Raw genomic sequence first — 22,111 nt, 5'->3', positions numbered from 1 at the left:
GTGGCTGGCCGTCCTCTGGAATTTTCACACGAAGCTCCTCACGAACATCTGGCTTGGACTGTCACCGCTTGATATCGCCCCGAGTTGGGCGCCAACTGAGGTGCCGGGTTTTTAGGAACCCGGTGGTGCCAGGGGGTAGCACCCGAGGACCTCTGAGTTCTCCCTTGTTCCGGACCACAGAAACACGGAGTCTTCTAGTTACCGTCAAAGATCAAGTTTTATTGGTAGCTACCAAGTAACACGTGTCCCAGAAGTACACTGCACGGAGAGTAGGTTCTCGGGAGACTGTTCGTTTTTACAGAACCAGCCGTCTCCTTATATACAAAAATAATAGCTGCAAGCAAGAATTCCTGAGTTTATGATATGGCTATACACATATTTCTACAATAATACAAAGAGCAGAGTCATGTAAGCAAGCCCATATTTTAGATGTCCAGTTTGTTGACAGATTACCCAGTTAGGCCTGGAACTCCCATCAGATATCGATGAAACCTTAATAAAGGAAGGCACAACCCAGTCATAAAACTGGCCATAAACAAGGAATGTGGACAGGTGCATGTTTGCAGAAAGCATGGTCTGTATGTGTGAATGGTTTGTGGAATGTTATGTATTGATGCTATCGTATTCGGCCACTGGGTGAGGAGCTGCCCAAACAGGTTTGGCCTAAGGCCATGGAGTCAGTTGGGATAGGTCAGGGGGAAGTCACGAAAAGGTGGACGTGTCCCTTTTGATCAAGCTCGACCTTTAATTGACTTAACATGAGGGCAAGATGCAAGATGGATGCCGTTCACAAAATGGAGTTTAAGGGATGGGGACGGAAACTACGATTTTGGAGTGTTGGCAACCCTCGATTGTGACGCAAATACATAGGAATGATGTCCTAATTATTATCGGTTCATAGATACCAAAATCGTCTTGGTGCGTTGAGGTTTTGTGACACGGGTATTGGACCTCGATATCGGGAAAACACCAGGGTCCGGATTTTTTTGAGAACCACAATGATAAGGGAGGATTATGGTTTGGCACAAAAAAACTTTGCAAGATAGTAATCACTGATACCTTTCATACATAGTTATGGCCAAGTTCAAGTCCTGTGAATACTGCAGGGGTCGAATTCTGGACTGGCAGGAATTTTCTCCAGATTTTCGTTATTTCTAGCTGTTTTGGGAAATCAGAGAACCAAGCCTCAGATCCCTATGACAGGGCAGTTGTATTCTCGACATGGTAAATTCATATCTATAATTCAAGATTACATCCACCTTAGTATTACATCTTTTTAAATCTTCTAAGCGCTTCACTGTAGTGTTGTTCTATTATGCATTAGTACATCCTCAGGACTGCACCCAAACTGGACATTGACACCGTTTATTGGATAGAAGGATCACTTTTCATTGTTGTGACGTCTGAAAACACCACTGAAGTTTAACTGGCAATATATTCACTTCAGCGCCTCATGACCGTCACTGAAGGTTCTTGTCAGTTTGGGAAGCACAACAAGGTGGGCTCAGATGAACTGCCACTTTCTTTGTTTTTGTGGGGGGAAGTTTTATACAGCGTGAACTTGACCCAAAGAGATCAGGTATCAGAGAGAATTACATGAGAAGCAGTTGTGTTACATGAGGACACATTCATTTTTGTTAGGCACGGGGAGATTAAGTGATTTGCCCAGAATCACAGGATGTTGACCATTATTGCCGAGACGAGAAACCTGTTTCTCCAGATTTGAGGTCGACCGCCCTAGTGGTTAGGCCACATCCCCGGCCACTTAAAGGTCTTCCTATTCTAAGGGAGAAAGAAGCACTCTGTGTTACACCTAGTGTGACGTCTGTTCCTAAATACGACTTGTAGCATCTATGTCCTTTCTGAAAGACTGGTTCTTCAAGAAGAACTTGGCTGATGTCATGTCACTAGACCTTATACCTTCCTTGAAGCAAATGTTATGGTATACTGCTGGGTTGTTTTTTTGGCAACCCACTTTCCTTACATCTCTGATTTGGTTCCGCTGACCTGTCAATGATGAACCCTTTCGGTCTGCTACATCGCAACTGACCTTTTTGATTGATGCATCTCTCCAGGGTTGAGTTGCTCACCTGAGACAATTATCTTTCAATTCTGTCTGGTCCAGCCAGGAGAGTATGTGCCACACACTCCTGGTGCTGCCCCGTGCGAGGTTGGCCTTAAAACGTTTTCTTACCTTCAAGGGAAGTAGATTTAAATCTATCTTGACAAATGAGCCCTCTGGGTTTGGGCTGTAGACAGAATGATTGGCCTGGCGTCTGTTATTGTGTCAGATAAGGAGAATAACACTATAGCATACGTTATCAGACTCCTCTATGCAACCTACTAATGGGAATTAGCTCAGCTTTACTGGACCAAGTGTTGAGTGTTTGGGATATTCGAAGAAATTGATCTATTTGTGATGAGTTCCAATAAGAAGTCCCTCTGTGCTGCTCCAGTAGTCTGCTGGCAAATCTCTGGAAGTCATGCATGCTTCCATGCACATATGGCCTCCACTATGCTTTACCATCAGTATCCCTCTTTTAAAGGGTCTTGCAAAAAAATAGATTTTACAAGGCTTGAGTCGTTTTGTTATCCGCCATTTTGGCTAGATGGCTCTTGTACACTTATCTTCTGTACGCCAGTCTGACCCCACCCTAGGATGACATCTTCCGCTTTGAGAGGATCTCCTCCTACAGAGCATGAGTTGGTATTAAATTCTAAATCGTCCAACTAAATTGACATCTTGCTTTCGGCTAGGCCTCTCTGTGCCTTGACTGTATTTTCCTGAAGATGTTGTTTGCCTCCTGGTACAATGATGAATCCTTGAATCCACTTCATACGTAGATGGCTTTAATTCTTTACTTTACCCTGTCTTTCATTTATGGGAACAGAACATTGCGGCGGTGAAAGGATACCTGGCTGCAATCCATGGCACTTATCTCCCTGGCCAACACTTTCACTTCAGATTCTTGTCAATGGATTCGCTAAGGGTCTACAGAACAAGTTCACTCTCACGCCTTTTTGGCCACAGGACCTCAAATGTTTCCCACGTTCCACAGAGGGCATCCCATCGAGCTATTTATAATTGAAATATATATTTGGAAAACGTGCAGCCTGTTGCTGGTACGTAGTCAATACTAAAACTAGCCATGACACAGAATGTTAGGACTTCCTGCTAAAGAAACACAAGTATCCAACTTCTTGCAAAATTAACCCTCCATTTGAAATGTGTTTCTGTTGGGTTGGGGGCTTAGTTTTAGTTACAAAAGTATTCTAACCTTCTGCTACTGCCTGGACTCTTAGTTTTAACGTAATGACTTTGTGGTTTCGTCCTGTTATGGGTGACATACGCTTAGTTTTATTGATGGAGTGATTATTACCTGCTTCCTTTGACTGTACCCTCAGTTTCAATGAGTTCTTGCTTCCTGCCTGTGTCAGTGTCCTCATTTTTTTTGTGTTCTTGAGGATCACTAGACTGCTGCCAGTTCTGGGGCGGTCCATTTTGCCTAAGGTCTATAAAACATTGCATATTCACCTCAGATACCATTTCCTATTTCTAACAATAACCGTCTGCCAACTCCACCTTTCCTCTTCCTCCCGCCTCTGTGAATGAAAGAAAATAAAAATATGAGCATCCTTCTCCTCGATCCAGCAAATTCTTTCCTCTGCTGTCAATCAATACTAGAGTAAAAATACTATGATTCAGTCATCACAAATCTGTACGTAATGTACTTTTTGCAGGCATGGTTGATTACCCATAAACTCGGTGAATACTTTTCGGTCGCTGAGGTGTCCTTGCACACATAGGTATTGTATTCCGTCGTGATTAAACTCCAGACTCACCTAACATTTCAGACTCACACCACCCGTTACAAATTCTCACAGCTCATTACAGACTCTCATCGCTCATTACAGACTCTCGCCACCCGTTACAGACTCTCGCCACCCGTTACAGACTCTCGCCACCCGTTACAGACTCTCGCCACCCGTTACACTCTCGCCACCCGTTACAGACTCTCGCCACCCGTTACAGACTCTCGCCACCCGTTACAGACTCTCGCCACCCGTTACAGACTCTCGCCACCCGTTACAGACTCTCGCCACCCGTTACAGACTCTCGTCACCCGTTACAGACTCTCGCCACCCGTTACAGACTCTAGCCACTCATTACAGACTCTCACCACCCTTTACAGACTCGTTACACTCTCGCCACTCACCACAGACTCTCACCACCCGTTACAGACTCTCACCACCTGTTAGACCCTCGCCACCCGTTACAGACCCTCGCAACCCGTTACAGATCCTCGCAACCCGTTACAGACCCTCGCAACCTGTTACAGACCCTCGCCACCCGTTACAGACCCTCGCCACCCGTTACAGACCCTCGCCACCCGTTACAGACCGTCGCCACCCGTTACAGACCCTCGCCACCCGTTACAGACCCTCGCCACCCGTTACAGACCCTCGCCACCCGTTACAGACCCTCTCCCCCCGTTACAGACCCTCTCCACCCGTTACAGACCCTCGCCACCCGTTACAGACCCTCGCCACCCGTTACACTCTCTCACTCTCTCACCACTCATTACAGACTCTCACTACACACTCACTCATTCGCCCAGTGACTCATTTCCCCAATAACAAGTTTCTGCTTTTATGTCTGTTAAATACATATTAGGTATTCAGCCCTGCAAAAGGACCTATGTGGGAATGCAGATATCCTCGCACCAGGACCAGTGGCGTAACTCAAAAGAATGGGCCAGCCCTGCAGAATGTGAAGAAGGGCCCCTGATTCCACCGTATCTGACAGCTATTCATTGACCTTACGCTGATTGCCCCCCCCTCCCGACGGGTGAAGGGCCCCTGAAGGGCTGTTGGACCCCTGCACATTGAAGCTGCAGGGGCATGCGTAACACCCCAGGCCAATGCACGGGAAGTCTCTTGAGAGACGTGTGCATCAGGACTCAGGAGAGAGATGGACCCCTTAATACAAGGGCTCACTAATTTTAGCTTGTTTTTAAAACATTCGGAAATGTTGGAAAGTATAACATTAAGTGCTGTTTGATGTATATTCTCCTTATTTTTCTCCATGGTTTTAGACACTTAAATATGATTTTTTTCATGTTTCCGTAAATTTTACCGCCACTTCCCACAAAGATGTGGAAAAAGCACTATCCAAGTTTTACGTAGATTTTGACTTATTACCTAGTGAGCAGTGATACAACTTCTTGTAAACGAATATCCAGTTCTGATTCGAAAAGGGTTAGTCAAGCGGTGCTGAGACATAAAATAAGCAACCCTTTTTGTAACAAGACATTGCTCAAATATTGAAATATTTACATGAGACTTATTTAATGACCATGTGAGTAAATCAAAACACATCTGTCCACTTACAGATTCTGCTGAAAAAAAGCATCTCCGTTTTCCAATGGATACAACTTTGGACTCAGTGCGGCTGAAGCTCTTTTTATGATGGCTACCATTTTTTGCTGTATGGCAAGCGAGACATGCTTTTCCTTCACTCAATTATGTGACAGTGTGATTGTTGCTCTTTTGGGTATTCAAAGCTGAGGGCGAAGCTGAGCACAGCCCTACTTACACTTGAATATGCTGGATCCTGCCCCCACACAAAGACTGCATAACCTCCTGGAGTTAGCCTGGAGGTAGGATAGGGGCAGGATAGGGGAGGCAGGATGCCTGGTACTTCAAAGAGAGTGTGGTACAGGGTTACGCTGTAAGAACTGACAGAGACCGTTTCTTGCTGAATGAGTTCTTTTATTGTAAATAGAAGGCATACAAGAACGAACCCACGGCAACACAGAAAGCGTGCAGACGAGCTGAGAGTACTGACTCACTCATCAACCAGAGCTCCAAGTTCCATAACCCAGAATCCTGAGGCATAAGGATTCTGACTGGATTAAAGAAACTGAAACCATGGAAACATAACATACACTAGAGGCTTATTTTACCTTCCAGAGTAAAGGCATCCGATATAAATATTCAAGCTCAGACACCACCTCTTTTGTAGACTTCTGGACATGTGGATACTCTGCCAGGAAGAAGGACTGCTGTGCTTCTGAGAAAACTACCACTCTGTTGGACTGTTGCCCTGCTGGACTACTGCCTTGCTGGACTGCTAACTTGCTGTGATGACCTGCTGCCTTCTTGCCTAGGTGAAAAGGACTGTGGCTGCATCTGTTGAACCTAGGACGCCAAAGTGCCTGCGTGGGCTGGTTAATGACCTCCTGAATAGAGCCTCTGGGACTGAAGGCACCAACCACCTTGTACCCAGGTCATGGACTCTACCTTCTGTGAATCCTACCCTGCCAAGTGGTGCTACTCCAGTCCCAGTCCCTTGGAAATGGGCCTAAAGGTGCTGAGCCAGCCCATCTGTTATCCCAGTAGAACCAACGCAGCTCCTTGGCTGTGTGGTGCAACCCCGGGCAGAATTGATGCATCACATTTGCTTCGAGAGTTCTCCCAACACAAAGGAATCTGTATCAACATTGCAGCCTGCATCGGAACCACTGCCGGTGCAAAGCTTTCCCGACGCAGGCCCTCGCTTTGCAAAATCTCTTGTCAACAGCAGCCTTGATGACTGAACAGGTTCTTGCACCTCAGCCTTACAGCTCCTCGGAACCAATGCATCACCTTGACTGTGCGACTCATCCCCGACACCGGATTTCGCATCACAAGCTCTCATCGACAGGATCCTTGACGATAACGCAGGAGCTCGTATCACTGCTCCTCAGAACTGATGCATCTCCTCAACTGTGCGACACGTCCTCAAGGCGGAATCTCGCAACGCTCCGCAACCAGGATCTTAGGTACTTTGTTCAGGGAGCCTTACCGGGTCACGATTGTAGGAGGATGGATATCTGACTATGGTTACCCCCAACTTTTTTCCTAGTGTTTAGCTGGTTTTCGACTTAGCCTGGGGCCCTGAATAGCTGGATCCAAGGCCAACTATCTGCTCTCTCTATAAAATGGACTCCATGTACCTTAGGTACATACCTGATTGGATGTTGGGTCACCTTGTGAGCCCCTGTATAGTGTACCATAGGTACCCAGGGCATAGGTGCATCCAAGGCCTATCAGGGGCTGCAGCATGAATTATGCCACCCCTGGCTGGGCATCCAAATTGACACAACTGGCTGATCATTCAGCTGCGGCAAGGTCGTGTAATCACCCCTTGCTTAGGTATAGTATTCCTATATCTACCATTATATATAGACACATATATATATATATATATACCTATAAGTCACTCCTATGGCAGGCCTTAACAATCCTGGAGGCAGAGTGCTTGGTTTTATGTGAGATGGTGCTCTAGCATGAGCTGAGCCTGTCTGCAGCTTTTGGAACCATGTCCTTATAGCTGTTCTATGATATAGCCATACCATATACTCTTAAGTGCATTATAATCCTCGCGGTTAAATGCTAACTCTGGTTTGGCTTTATCAAAACATGTCGTGTAAGGTGTCATGCGCTTTGGAATACTACCCCCTCGCCAGTTCTGGCGAGGGGGTAGCATTCCACCCTTCTAGAGGGAGAAGACATGTTGTTCCTGTTAATCGCGGTTAAAGTTAACCAGAGCCTCAGCATCACAAAATGGATGCTTCTGCCACAGACACAAGTCTGACCTCCTGCTGCTGGGAGTCTTTCCAGCGAGGGAGGCTCAGACAATAGGTTTCCTGTCCTAGGAGGTGCTAGCACCACCCCAGACAGGCCATAGTATATTGGAGCAGGGAGGGCTGAATGAAATGAGACACTGCCTGGGGCACACAAGGTGTCCCATGCATAGCCCGGTTCAAACCAGTTGCTGGGGCACTCCAGCCCTGGCACGATACTGGACAATAGGACACCTATAGGAGGGACCTAGCAGGTAATCCAGCCCCTCAGATTAGTATATAGGTAGGAGCTGAGTCAAGAGACTTTAGATTTATCCTGAACTGAAACTTGAAACGAAACTCTGGACCTTCGAAATTCTATTGTTATGTTATGTTATGTTATGTTACAATGTTTTTGTATAGCGCAAATCACCACTGGTCTATAAGCGCTTTCACAGAAAAAGTACATAACCTGCTGTAACCCAGGAAGCCATTCCGCCATCTAACCCCATTAGGGTATTGATGTTACCTTTTTAAACAAGTAGGTCTTTAAATTCTTTCTAAAGGAAAGTAATGTTGAGTCTCCCTGCAAAGTTGCAGGTAGCTCATTCCAGAGTTGTGGAAGGAGTACTGATAGGGCTCTGCCACCTTTAGATTTCAGCTTAAATCTAGGTTGAATTAGTTTGTAGGCTTTACCAGAGCGCAGAGCTCTACCCGGGATGTACTTCCTCAAGCGCTCTTTGATATAATTAGGAGCCTTTCCAAAAATGGCTTTATGGGCCATACAAAGACATTTGAACTGCACTCTAAGTTTAATGGGCAGCCAGTGCAGCTTCAAGAGAAGGGGGGTCGCATGAGAGCTTCTTGGAAGAGAAAAGATCAACTAGAAGACTGAAGAATCTTCCTTGTGTTCAAAGAGTGACCACCCTGTGCAAACAGGTACCATCCAGCGATGTGCGGTTTACTTTGTCGACGCTCCCGCCGGAGCTTGAGCACAGAGTCCGACAAGAGCCAGGCTTCCAGACTTCTTTGACCCCGATCCACAGCCACAGCAAAGCTGAGACCCGTGGAGGCGACGAGAGACGTGGGACCGGCCATCTTGAATAACCTGCTCTTTGCTACTTGTGCAGCTTCTGAGGCACCCTCGAAGTTGTGCATTGGGGATTGAGAAGCCCCAGCCCCGAGCACCTTCTGCACCAACGCACAGCCCTCCACACTCCACGGGTGCCACGTGGGGCCTGCTAGTGTTTTTGTGCTCGACGCGTCTGTCCGGTTACTTGCCCGTTGGCAAGTGGCCTCTGTGACGACAAACCTTTGAATCTGAACCGTCTGCCTGGTTGCTCCAGGTGGGCCCCTGCTTCCCTGCAAAGGAGAAGCCCCATAGACCTTGCTGGTCTAACTCGAAGCGAATATTCGATTCCTGCGTGGGTTGCATTTGCCAAGGCCTGTTGACTCCAATCTGGAAGTCGACGCCGCCAACAGTGAGATCCTTCGTGGGACAGTTCGTATCCAGCTCCTGGTCATCGTTGACGCCTCCTGGTCCACGTGGCTGCAGAGTCAAGCTTCACGACATCACCTGATTGCTTCACAACATCGCCTGGTTCCTTCATGGTTCCTTCCTGGTCACTGTCTAGTGACCCAGACTCTGTCCCCTCTGCTTTCAGGTACTCTTCATCCTCGATTCGCCCTGGGATCCAACCGGACACTTCTCTCCTGGTCGCCTGCAGCATCTTTTCACAAGTCTCCAGCGGATTCATCGACGAACCCGACACACTTTGACACCTATGCACCCGACTCCTGTGGGTGAGGTAACGCGAGTACTCTGGTGCTCCTGTGGGTATTGGCTATCCTAGTGTCATCGTTTTCAGTAGCTTTCTCCTAGTCCATCCGAAAGTGTCCTAAAAGAACTAGTTTCCAATTCTTACGTTCCCATTGTTTCCCTTTGGTAACTCGTGTGTGTGTATAGACACTGCACACGCATCCCGTGGGCCTCCTGCTCCCTAACTCTTAGTAGGACAGTGTAGCCCCAGCGATTCCCTAGACCCTAGGCCAACTCCTTGTCCGTGACGTGGTTCTTATACCACTATTTTTGTATATGGTTTTACGTGCCCTTAGGGCTCTACTGTATATTGTGCAACTTATTGTATGATAATTAAGTATCTTGTTATGTGCTTGTGCCTCTGACCTCATAAAGAGTTCAGAGGGGTTGTGTTAGTGATAAATACATATATATTTTATATATAAGCTGTGTGGTGTCCTTTCATTTGGTATTCAAGGGGTTACATATGGTAAAACAGCTTGCTTCACATGCTCTCGGACGTTTTAGCCTAAGACTGCTTTGTCCATGCTACCTCTGGGATAGCTTGTCTATAAGGTTGACTTTACAACCATCACCATAAGGGTTGTTTGGACTGGTGTAAGGTGCTCACTAGACTAGTGAACATCATATACCAGGCCAACTTCTCACATTGGTGTGCTGGGGTTGGGATAAGAGCTTGCTGTTATTTTACCAATTGTAATCTTAAGATATCATTTGAAAGATCACATTAGGTACCTATAGGTACATATAACAAGTATTATAATACTTAAGTTCTACTGAACTTAGTTGTTGTAGTGTAAAGGGCTTAGCACACCCTGACTACAACTCCTAGAGAGGTTTGGTAGGAAACACTTAGTGTAGGTAGGTGCACACACCACACCACACTAGATCATGTCTACCACAGGGGAGCCTAGTGTAACTCTCCCTGTGGGAAGTGACCCTACCAGGGCACCTTCAAGATATGATACCCTAACCTTCCAAGACTTGAGGCACTTGTGCACAACTAGAAGGTTAAAACAGGGTTCCAACCCTACCCTCAAGCACCTGATAGAGCTCATGGAAGGGTATGATGCTCAGAAAGCCTCTAATCCAGGCCCCTCAGGGAATGCAGATGAGGTCCTACCCTCAGCAGAAGATGCCACTGACCCTACAATCATAGATGATGATGAGGATGTGGAGGCAGAAGATTCTGGGGAGGAAGTAGACAGCCAGGTCCAAGTTAGAAGACTTAGCCAGGCTAACTTAAGCCTACATGGGGCTGCAGAAGGGCTAGCTCCATACAGGCCTATAAGTAGACTTAGCCAGAGGTATAGGATGAGGAGGTCCCACTCCAGGGATTCTCTCCACTCTAATGCTTCTAGGGGCTCTAATGGCTCTGCTCAGAGGGGAATGACCTCTCCTCAGAGGGGAGAACATCAGGCAAGAATGAAGGAAGTCAATCTGAGGATCCAGAGGGAGGAAACTGCCCTCGCCAAGGAGAAACTTGCCCTTGCCAGAGAGCAAAAATTGTGTGGATTAGATTCCACTGGTGGCAGCAATAACCCTAAGGATAAAGATAGGTCCTATGATAATAGAAACCTAAGTAAGATTGTGCCCCCCTACGAAGATGGGGATGACATCCACAAATGGATAACTGCTTTGGAGAGGGCTTGCAAAGTACAGCAGGTACCCCAAAGTCAGTGGGCAGCAATCTTGTGGCTCTCCTTTTCAGAAAAAGGTAGAGATTAGCTCCTCACAGTTAGTGATGAGGATGCTAAAAACTAGTCAGCCCTGAAGAGTGCTCTAATTGATGGGTTTGGCTTAACCACTGAGCAATATAGGTTGTTGTTCAGGGATACCCAGAAGACACAGACTCAGGACTGGACTGATGTTGTAGATTGTGCTACTAAGGCTCTGGAGGGCTGGTTATTGGGCAGCAAAGTACATGACTATACAGGATTGTACAATTTGATTATGAGGGAGCAGATCCTTAGTAATTGTCAAAACCAGCTTCTACACCAGCACCTGGTGGACTCTGATCTGACCTCTCCACAAGAATTGGGTAAGAGGGCAGACAAATGGGTCAGAACCAAGATTAGGCCTAAAAATCAGGGTGGTGACCAAAAGAAAGATAATACCAAGCCTCAAGAGAAAGGTGGGGATAAATCAAAAGACAAGTCCTCTACAGGGCCCCGAAACTCCAATGGTGGGGGTGGGTCCCAAAACACTTCCTCTAACCCTAAGAAACCTTATTGCCATGTCTGTAAACAGACTGGCCACTGGACGACTGACAGTAGTTGCCCAAAGGCCAACAATAAGGAAAACATTCCACCAAGTAATACTCCCAGACCACCTGTTACTATTAGTAGTAATCCCCCAGGTGGTGGGAGTGCCCCCAAAAATGTGGCTGGGTATACTTGGGGAACTCAGGTGGACTCTGGCCTAACCAGGTCCCCTCATACAGAAACTCTAGTCTGTGAAAATGGCATGGGATTTGCCAACTTCACCGCTTGTCCCAACAGAAAGTTGAAGCCTACAGAGACACAGGGGCTAGCACCACTATGGTGACTGAGAGTCTAATCCCCTCAGGACAACTTTTACCTGGGCACACATACCAGGTGGTCAATATTGATGGAGTGCAAAAAGATCATCCCATGGCAGTAGTAAATCTCAGCTGGGGAGGTGTCACTGGCCCAAAGAGAGTGGCAGTGTCTACAAACTTGCCTGTAGATTGTCTACTGGGAAATGATCTAGAGATCTCAGCCTGGGCTGAGGTAGAACAAGAAACCCATTCTAAAAAGGTAGGTCTTCCTGGAAAGGTTCATGGGGCTGTGATAGCCACAGCCCCAGCTCAGGATTTCCTCCCTGAAAAGGTTGGTAGTGCTGTGATGGTCTCAGCCCAATCTCAAGCAGACTCCTTGCCTGATCAGATTGACAGGGATGTGATGGCCACAGCCCACACGCAAACTTAGTTCCCTCCTGAAAAGTTTGGTAGGGCTGGTATGGTCACAGCCCAAACTCAAACAGATTTTTGTGTTGTGAGGCCTGAAACTATGGATCACTCCACTGATACAGAGAGTATTGGGGAGGAAGAAAAGTCTCCCTCCCACCAGACATTAGGTGAGAGTCAGCCTCCTCAGGGAACTAACCCTAACCCTTGTGAAGAAACTGCCCCAGAGGTAGCCAGGCCTGGCCTGACAGTCCCTCTGATGTCAGTGGACCCTTCCAAGGTGGGACCCAGTCTGGAGCAGGTAACCTGCCCCTCTCTACCCTGCCTCAGTCAGCCCAGGGCTGCAGAGGTCAGGGAGGCCAGTGGAGCCCAAAGGGCCCCTGTCCAAAAGAACCCCCCATCAGCAGATTAGGGGCACCGAAGCTAGTAACCCTAGCAAGGTGAACATTCCAAAAACTCCTGAGGGATCTCCCTTACTCTTAGTTAGGAACCTCCCCCAGATGGACTCTGTTGGGCACAGCCAAACCTGGGACCCCAAGGCCCCAAACCTGACCTGTCCCTCCAGTAAGCCAACAAAATGGACCCAGCCTCCAGCTGTAGGCAGCCAGAGGTTGACCCTGAGAGCACAATGCAACTCAGTCATGGAAAGAAAGGCCCACATGGTGGAAAGTGATTGGAGGAAGCTGAGCCCTACATTAGTGGAGCCTCACTTCCGTACTCCATCCCAACACCAGCCTTTTACTTTGCCAAACACACCACATGTAGAGATTCCCTATGGTGGAGACCCTCTGATACCTTTAGGGTGAGGGATTGCTTAGTGGACCATGAGACAGGGGATAACCATGCCAGTGCAGGTTCCTCGTTATATGGCCACTCAGGTAATATAGGCTTACCTGGTCAAGGATAGCCTCATCTCCTTTCGTTTGGGGGGTGGGTGTGGGAGGATGGATATCTGACTATGGTTACCCCCAACTTTTTGACTAGTGTTTAGCTGGTTTTCGACTTAGTTGGCCTGGGATCCTGCTATTCAGGGCCCCAGGCTATCTGCTCTCTCTATAAAATGGACTCCATGTGCCTTAGGTACATACCTGATTGGATGTTGGGACACCTTGTGAGCCCCTGCATAGTTTACCATAGGTACCCAGGGCATAGGTGCATCCAAGGCCTACCAGGGGCTGCAGCATGAATTATGCCACCCCTGGCTGGCCATCCAAATTGAAACAACTGACTGATCACTCGGCTGGGGCAAGGTCGTGTAATCACCCCTTGCTTAGGTATAGTATTTCTATGCCTACCATTATATATAGACACATATATACCTATAAGTCACTCCTATGGCAGACCTTAACAATCCTGGAGGCAGAGTGCTTGGTTTTATGTGAGATGGTGCTCTAGCATGAGCTGAGCCTGTCTGCAGCTTTCGGAACCATGTCCTTATAGCTGTTCTATGATATAGCCATACCATATACTCTTAAGTGCATTATAATCCTCGCGGTTAAATGCTAACCCTGGTTTGGCTTCATCAAAACATGTCGTGTAAGGTGTCATACGCTTTGGAATACTACCCCCTCGCCAGTTCTGGCGACGGGGATAGCATTCCACCCTTCTAGAGGGAGAAGACATGTTGTTCCTGTTAATCCCGGTTAAAGTTAACCAGAGCCTCAGCATCACAAAATGGATGCTGCTGCCACAGACACTGGGAGTCCTTCCAGCGAGGGAGGCTTGGACAATAGGTTTCCTGTCTTGGGAGGTGCTAGCACCACCCCAGACAGGCCATAGTGTATTGGAGCAGGGAGGGCTGAATGAAATGAGACACTGTCTGGGGCACAAAAGGTGTCCCATGCATAGCCCGGTTCAAACCAGTTGCTGGGGCACTCCAGCCCCAGCTCTGGTGCGAAACTGGACAAAGGGAAAGGGGTGTAACCACCCCCTTTTCTGGTGCCACCCATAGGAGGGACCTAGCAGGTAATCCAGCCCCTCAGATTAGTATATAGGTAGAAGCTGAGTCAAGGGACTTTAGATTTATCCTGAACTGAAACTTGAAATGAAACTCTGGACCTTCGACATTCTATTGCAACTAGAAGACTGAAGAATCTCCCTTGTGGTCAAGGAGTGACCACCCTGTGCAACCAGGCACCATCCAGCGATCTGCGGTTTACTTTGTCGACACTCCCGCCGGAGCCCGAGCACAGAATCCGACAAGAGCCAGACTTCCAGACTTCTTTGACCCCGATCCACAGCCACAGCAAAGCTGAGACCCGTGGAGGCGACGAGAGACGTGGGACCGGCCATCTTGAATAACCTGCTCTTTGCGACTTGTGCAGCTTCTGAGGCACCCTCAAAGTTGTGCATTGGGGATTGAGAAGCCCCAGCCCCGAGCACCTTCTGCACCGACGCACAGCCCTCCACACTCCACGGGTGCCGCGTGGGGCCTGCTAGTGTTTTTGTGCTCAACGCGTCTGTCCGGTTACTTGCCCGTTGACTAGTGGCCTCTGTGACGAGGAACCTTTGAATCTGAACCGCCTGCCTGGTTGCTCCAGGTGGGCCCCTGCTTCCCTGCAAAGGAGAAGCCCCATAGACCTTGCTGGTCTAACTAGAAGCGAATATTTGATTCCTGCGTGGGTTGCATTTGCCAAGGCCTGTTGACTCCAATTCGGAAGCCGAAGCCGCCAACAGCAAGATCCTTCGTGCGACAGTCTGTATCCAGCTCCTGGTCGTCATCGACGTCTCCTGGTCCACGTGGCTGCAGATTCAAGCTTCACGACATCGCCTGGTTCCTTCCTGGTTCCTTCCTAGTCACTGGCTAGTGACCCAGACTCTGTCCCCTCTGCTTTCATGTACTCCTCATCCTCGATCCGCCCTTGGATCCAACCGGACACTTCTCTCCTGGTCGCCTGCAGCATCTGTTCACAGGTCTCCATAGGATTCAGCGACGAAACCCGACACACTTTGACACCTATGCACCCGGCTCCTGTGGGTGAGGTAACGCGAGTACTCGGGTGCTCCTATGGGTATTAACTATCCTAGTGTCCTCATTTTCAGTAGCTTTCTCCTAGTCCATCCGGAAGTGTCCTAAAAGAACTAGTTTCCAATTCTTACGTTCCCATTGTTTCCCTATTGTAACTCGCGTGTGTGTATAGACACTGCACACGCATCCCGTGGGCCTCCTGCTACCTAAGTCTTGGTAGTACAGCATAGCCCCAGCGATTCCCTAGGCCCTAGGCCTACTCCTTGTCCGTGACGTGGTTCTTATACCACTATTTTAGTATATGGTTTTACGTGCCCCTAGGGCTCTACTGTATATTGTGCAACTTATTGTATGATAATTAAGTATCTTGTTATGTGCTTGTGCCTCTGACCTCATAAAGAGTTCAGAGGGGTTGTGTTAGTAATAAATACATATATATTTTATATATAACCTGTGTGGTGTCTTTTCATTTGGTATTAAAGGGGCTACATATGGTAAAACAGCTTGCTTCACATGCTCTCGGACGTTTTAGCCTAAGACTGCTTTGTCCATGCTACCTCTGGGATAGCTGGTCTATAAGGTTGACTTTACAACCATCACCATAAGGGTTGTTTGGACTGGTGCAGGTGCTCACTAGAATAGTGAACATCATATACCAGGCTAACTTCTCACACCGATAGCCGGCCTACACTTCAACGTGGTCTATCTGAGCTTCTGATTTTGTCTTGGTCGGGCACAACCAGATTTCCACACTTGGCAAGTTCTTCATTTTGGTGCTATTTTCACTAAAACCTTTAAACTTGCATAGCTCCGGTTTGACTGATTTGCTTTTTTTCTTTTTGGCCTTGGTATGTTTATTAAAAATTACTCTGTTTTTCTGAATTGATAAGTGATTTTTTTGATTTGTGTTTTCACTGAGTTACTGTTTGAATCGTTGTACAAATTTACACATTGGCTCTGAGCCTGACTGCTCTGTGGCAAGCTATCAGATGGCTGGACACAGGTTTATATAGGGTTTCTTGTGACTTCACCTTGACAATAATTGTGGTTTATGCTTGAGTAGAGTTTCTCCCCACCCTAACCAGTAACCTAATTTCTTACACTGGTATTTAGCATTTAGAGTGTAAATGGCTAAAATGGGCTGAACCATTGCTCCATACTATAGGTTGTGGTAGGAGGAAGCAAAATTGAATGACACTTGACTAGACCAATGAATGAAGAGAGCTTAACGAAAGACCCTCTATGGGTTTATATGTATTTTATTATGTTTTCTTTTAAAATATGAAGCTGACGAGACAGTTAAAGCTGTCTTTAGGCCACACCTAATAACAGATCAGTAGGCTTTTCATTGTCTTTTTCAAATGGAGTGAAATTCATAGTGCTGCTTTTCTGAGCACTCGGTTCTAATGCTCGAACAATTCTAGTTAGTTTTTTTTCCTATGTTTGATCCCCCAAATTGTATTAACATTGTGGGTTTGGCGGCCTTCAACCATTATCGGCCTGGATGCCTTCACCAAGTGTGTCCTAAGAGCTTGCCTGTAAACAAAATGGCTATGAGCTCATCTCAAGGAATCTGGGTTCGAATTCCTCTCTCTCTGGCCCTGGCGAAAAAAGAGCATTCTCAATTTTGGCACCTTATTATATGCAGCAACGTCAGAGACTGATTCGGCATAGTTTCTAGAATTTGGGATGACAATATTGTTTAGGTGAGAGGATGCCCGTTTTTAGTTCATAAAAGAACGCAATTGTAAATTGCTGTAATAACTCAGTAAAAACGATGGGGAATGCGTCGTTTTTGGGAAGAAGGATATTCGTTTTCTCTTTTATAAAAAAAATTGCTCAGCAAACGAGAGATTGCACATTATTGATCATTTTTCATGGAATAAAGCGTTTTCGACAATGCGCGTCATTTGAGTTCTTAAAACACTCTCCTTTGTTCTGCTAAGTGCTTGTATTTAAAGTGCATTGTTGTGCAATTTAGTATAATTGCATGAGCCATCTCTTAATGGAAAATTCGGTAAACTACCTCAAAATCAATTATCTTCCTCCCTAGTGGAGAAGATTCCAGAACTTGCATCAGCAATGTTAACCTTATTACCTCTTCAGAGAAGATAGGGATCAGCTGACACTGCTTGGGTGTAATTCAACAGTGCAATATTTTTGCATGACTTCCATGTTGTCAATACGCTATTATCTAGGCACATTTGACTTTGCTGGAATGTTCATATTGTGTTGTTTGCCAGTTGTGCAGTTTGTGGACAAACGGTGTCATTTGCAGTTTTAAAATGTCACTATAGAGCTCCAGGGGAGTGATTGTAAATCTGTTGCTTTTCTTAGAGTTAATATTGATAGATGTTAATGCTGTTTTCGACTATTTCTTCACTTTGCATCGGCTATTATAGTATTTCGCAAGCTACCATAGATAACATGAAATGGAATAGTGTTATGTCCTCTTAAGTGTCATTGTATGTAATCCAGCCTAGCTGTCTCCTAGCTGCTCAGCCAGATTGAGAGATGGTGTTGGAATGTTGGTGTGACTATGATGAATGGAAAGCCTGGGTGCCTGTGTGGATGAGTGGTTACAGTTGGAGATGGGCTGAGCACTAGGGAGGCTGCTCCTAGTGGGGCTGGAGAGATGGCTGGCAACATGAATAAGGACTGATGCACATATTTACATGCAACCAATAAACAGGTCTACAAACTCTACCTGGCTACGTGTGTCAACCTGTGTGTAAGGGTACAACAAATAGTTATTATCTTGGCATCGAAGTTGGCCCCCTTTTCTATGTCTTTGTTTAAAATCAAGCGCTTTCATTTGACAACCGGAAGGATTCTGACTGATAATCTTAGTTTGCTTTGATTCAACCAATTTGGACAAGCGCACGTGACAATATTGATTTGTAACTAAAAAAAACACATCGTGGCACATGAACTCTTTGCATCACGGAGCTAGATGGGCATGCGACTGGGGTTTAAGAGCCATCAGAGAAAGAAACGTGCAGCATGTAATTCGGTTTTTCTTAATATGTAAATTAGGAGTTGGTCTTATATTTCTGTTTTAAGTAGTTATGGTTTCTGCTCCTGCAGGGTTTCAGGTAGATCTTTTTTGTTTGGCATTTGGACCAAGCCAACACAGCTGGTGGTGAAAGTCCTCCACCACCCCTAGCTGGCTTATAGTCCCATTGTGGTGCAGTCACCTGCATTCCCCACTCATAAATGTGCCAGACACTAGGTTTCATGGCTTCCCCACCACCGCATAGACATCGGTTTAGGGCTACATCAAACTAAATGCCTCCATCATTCAGGTCTAACGTTTCCTCCATTACCTACCAGGCCATCTTCCAGGTTATTTTGAATCACAGTGATAGCAGAAAGTTGGGGGGAAGGAGGAGACAGCTACAGTGCTTGGCTGATGGATGCACATCTAATTGTCAATGTAAAGATAAAGGGAGATGGAAGCAGCGCAGCCCCCCTTCCCTGACCCTTATTAGGCCCCTGGGATGTGTTTTTTTTTTTTTAAAGGAAAGTGGGGATGCGAGGCTCTCTTCACTGAGCCTTTTCATGCCCAGGGGACCCCACCGCCCTGGGCTGATTACTTATTTATTTTTTTAAGGGAAGGGAGGCTGCGCCGTTCACCCTCCTGAGCCTATTTTGGCCCCAGTCACCCCTTACCCTGGGCTTTCATTTTAAATAGGTGGGAGCCCCGGGGCACTCACCAAGCACACGTTGGATGCTGCTGAGTGGGCCACAGGGTCCACTTTTCCTCAGCCAGTTCCCTTCATGGTGGGGTAGCCCACCTTTCTCCTGCCTAGAGGGAGAAGCTATTAATGCTGCTCCCGCCGGGCGAGAGCAATATCTGAGCTCTTTTTCCCTGCCCACACAAGTGTGGGCAGCAAAACAGTTCTCAAGTCTGCTCACAGCCAGCGGGAGCAGTTTTAAAGCTGAGAGCAGACTTTGGGTTTGCTCCCGTTTGGCAGGAGATTTGAAACGTCTCCCACCAGAGAGGAGCAAACATGTTTTCCCTGCCTGTGCTGGTGTGGGCAGGAAACTGCTGTGTCCTGGGAGGGAGGGACTCCCTGGGACATAGCAAGTGAGCAGGGGGGTGGGGTGGGGAGGGAGCCTCTCCGGACACAGCAAGTGAGCCGACCCCAGGGGATGTGCTCCCCAGGGACATTAAAGGCTCAGGGAGGGGGGCTGCACGGCCTCCCTCCCTTTAAAGTTTAAAATTCATTATTTATCAGTTTCAATTTAATAAACAGTGCAGCTCTTAAAATAGTAGTCACATATTACAGTGTGCAGCTAACCGAACAAACCTGTACTTGTAAATTACAGTTACAGTTTCACAGGGGACGATCAACCAGTGGCAGTACAGTGGGAAATGCTGAGCAGGTTGTATCTACCGCCCTATACACTGAGTTCAAAAGAAGTCTAACTATCTGAGTCGGAATTGTCTTCGTGTGACAACGCGTCATCCAGGGCTATGCATCTTTCTCCCAAGGCCCTCAATGTGACTAAGCCATCTTCTATCATGTCATCCCTCCTGCTCTACTTCATGTGGAGCTCCTTTGCTAGTATCTCTTCTTCAACAACCTTGTGTCCGTTTTTAACTTCCGGGGTGCACCGATCTATCCATATAACGGCCGCTGTGCAGGTACCAATGCAAACTCTAAGTATTTGTATGCCATCTTGTGACCTTTGGGCCTGCCAACATTTCCCACTGAACAAACTGTGGGGTGAGAGAGCCTTGTAACAAAGTGATTTGAGTTTTTCCACAACTCAAACCCAGAAGTCCTGCACTCTGACATTTCCAGGCTTAATGCAGGAAGTCGACCCCTGGGTGCCCGCAGTGTGGGCATGTGTCTGACCCGACTCAGAGAAATTTTTCGAAGGGCCAGGGGAATCATATGGGTATGACGAAGAACGTTGTAGTGAATCAGTCTGGATTGGGCATTGCTAGAGACAGTCTTTGTCAGAGCGCAGACTAGAGCCCCAGAACGGCCTCCCAGGTCACCCGGGCTCTCAAAGGGTGACTCGCAACATTCCTCACCATTGCTCTGCACAGCAGGCACAACAGGTGACAACCTGTCCCGCAGGTTAGTCGGGCCCCCTGATTGCCAGACACCACCGGCACAGCAGGGAAAGTGGTCCAGATCTGCCTAGCCAATTCAGCCTAGCCGGCCTAATGTAGGAAGTGTCTCCATCCCAGTGCAAATTCCACCGGTGCATCTTCAAACAAAATGAAATGCTTGTTGGGAAACAAGTCCCCCCAGTGACTCGCAGCCTCATACCTCCATCAATCAATCAACCAATCAATCAAGACATTTGTAGAGCGCGCTACTCACCCGTGAGGGTCTCAAGGCACTAGGGGGTGGGGGGTAGCAGCTACCGGCCGGAAGGGACGTTTTCCGTTGTGCGCTGCATTGGTGCAAGAATCCACACCTTTAATTTTTGATGAAAAGGAGCCCTTTGACAACCATTACAAACTTTTGCCAAACACGAGCTGTCTGTCTGACCACGAACGACAAGTCATTTGACGTATCGGAGCCCTCCATCAGCAGTGCCGGAAGCGATCATCAACCACTACTGCCAGCATAGGTTTCTCCCAACTATCACCGCTCTCCAGCCAGCGGGCAGCGTGCCGCATGTGGACAGCATAATAACAGAGTTCCAGCAGCGGCACCTCCAGGCCGCCCTCATGACTCCGCATCAGGGTGGCCAAGGCCACCACCATGCTGCCCTTGCCGGCACAAATAAGTGCAATGGGAATGGAGCCCAGCTGCCTGAACACTGGAGGATAGCGGACACAGGGATTTAATCAAGTGTGGAAAGCCCACAACTGACAAGGGACCCCGGGATTTAGAATTGCATAATTACTGTGCCCATAATTATTGTGCCCTGTAGTTTTTACATTTATTGAAAGTATAACGATTTAAAAGGTGTCTGATAGAAGCTTCTCATAAATTGAATTTAAAAACATAATTTTAAATGCAGCAAACGGAGGATAATTTTCTGTCGGCCACCAGGAAGAAACATACCGGAGGGAAGGCGGGGGGGGGGGAACCAATCGGGGGGATACTGACCTGCTAAAGTCAGCCGGAACCCCGTTGCTTAGTTTCCATCACTCCAGGCCTGACCCACTCCCTGAGCTAAAAGCCAGTGCACCCAAACCCACAAGTGTTTTTCTCTAAACCTCTATTATGTAATGAAAACACGGTGACTTATGCATTTAACAATATTACTACCTCGTGATGATGTCACTAGACCAAGCATCACGCGTGAAACATGGACATGGCACACATAAGCACACTTCAAATATGTAAATGGCACACCTAACTGTTAACCTAGTTGTATTCACGCACAAGCTGTTACTTCAGCTGTATTGATGCTTCCAAAGACAGCCTTGAAAATGTTGATTTTACATTGTTACCTCAGTGTTCAGCTTAGGCCGCCGTGGGGTTGTGACGCATTATATATATTTTATTGTGGACTGTGACTTGCTTTAAATATTCCATTATGATTGTTAATGTGCACTGCTGTGTAGGCGCACACCTTGTTTAATAATTTCATTCGCTTTATTTTTCTTTCTTTAGGTTACTTAGTGTTTTGTGCTGCAATTTGGACACTCTGTTGCTCCTAGAGGCGCAGTACAAAGTGTCTGAGATTCTCATGATTGCACAGAAAGAAAATGTCATTGAATACCCTGTGGGTCCCGGGTAAGTAACCCTAAATGCGACATATTTAATTCTTGAAGCAGGTCTGTGAATGTAGTGCCTTTGATATTTAAATTT

The 22,111-nt window shown here is 47.1% G+C and overlaps 1 protein-coding gene across 2 annotated transcripts in view; it reads left to right on the top strand.

Moving 5' to 3' along the window:
* Positions 1-22,111, top strand: part of TBC1D32 (TBC1 domain family member 32) — a 940,667-nt gene that overhangs the window by 606,009 nt on the left and 312,547 nt on the right. For both annotated transcript variants that reach the window (XM_078648467.1, XM_078648468.1), the window contains one exon: positions 21,914-22,036. In XM_078648467.1, the coding sequence (XP_078504593.1) occupies positions 21,914-22,036 (123 nt within the window). The remainder of the gene's footprint in view (positions 1-21,913; positions 22,037-22,111) is intronic.

The sequence above is a fragment of the Lissotriton helveticus genome, chromosome 6, assembly GCF_964261635.1.
Source record: "Lissotriton helveticus chromosome 6, aLisHel1.1, whole genome shotgun sequence".
Taxonomy (NCBI): Eukaryota; Metazoa; Chordata; class Amphibia; order Caudata; family Salamandridae; genus Lissotriton; species Lissotriton helveticus.
This window is presented reverse-complemented; position numbering and strand designations above follow the sequence as displayed.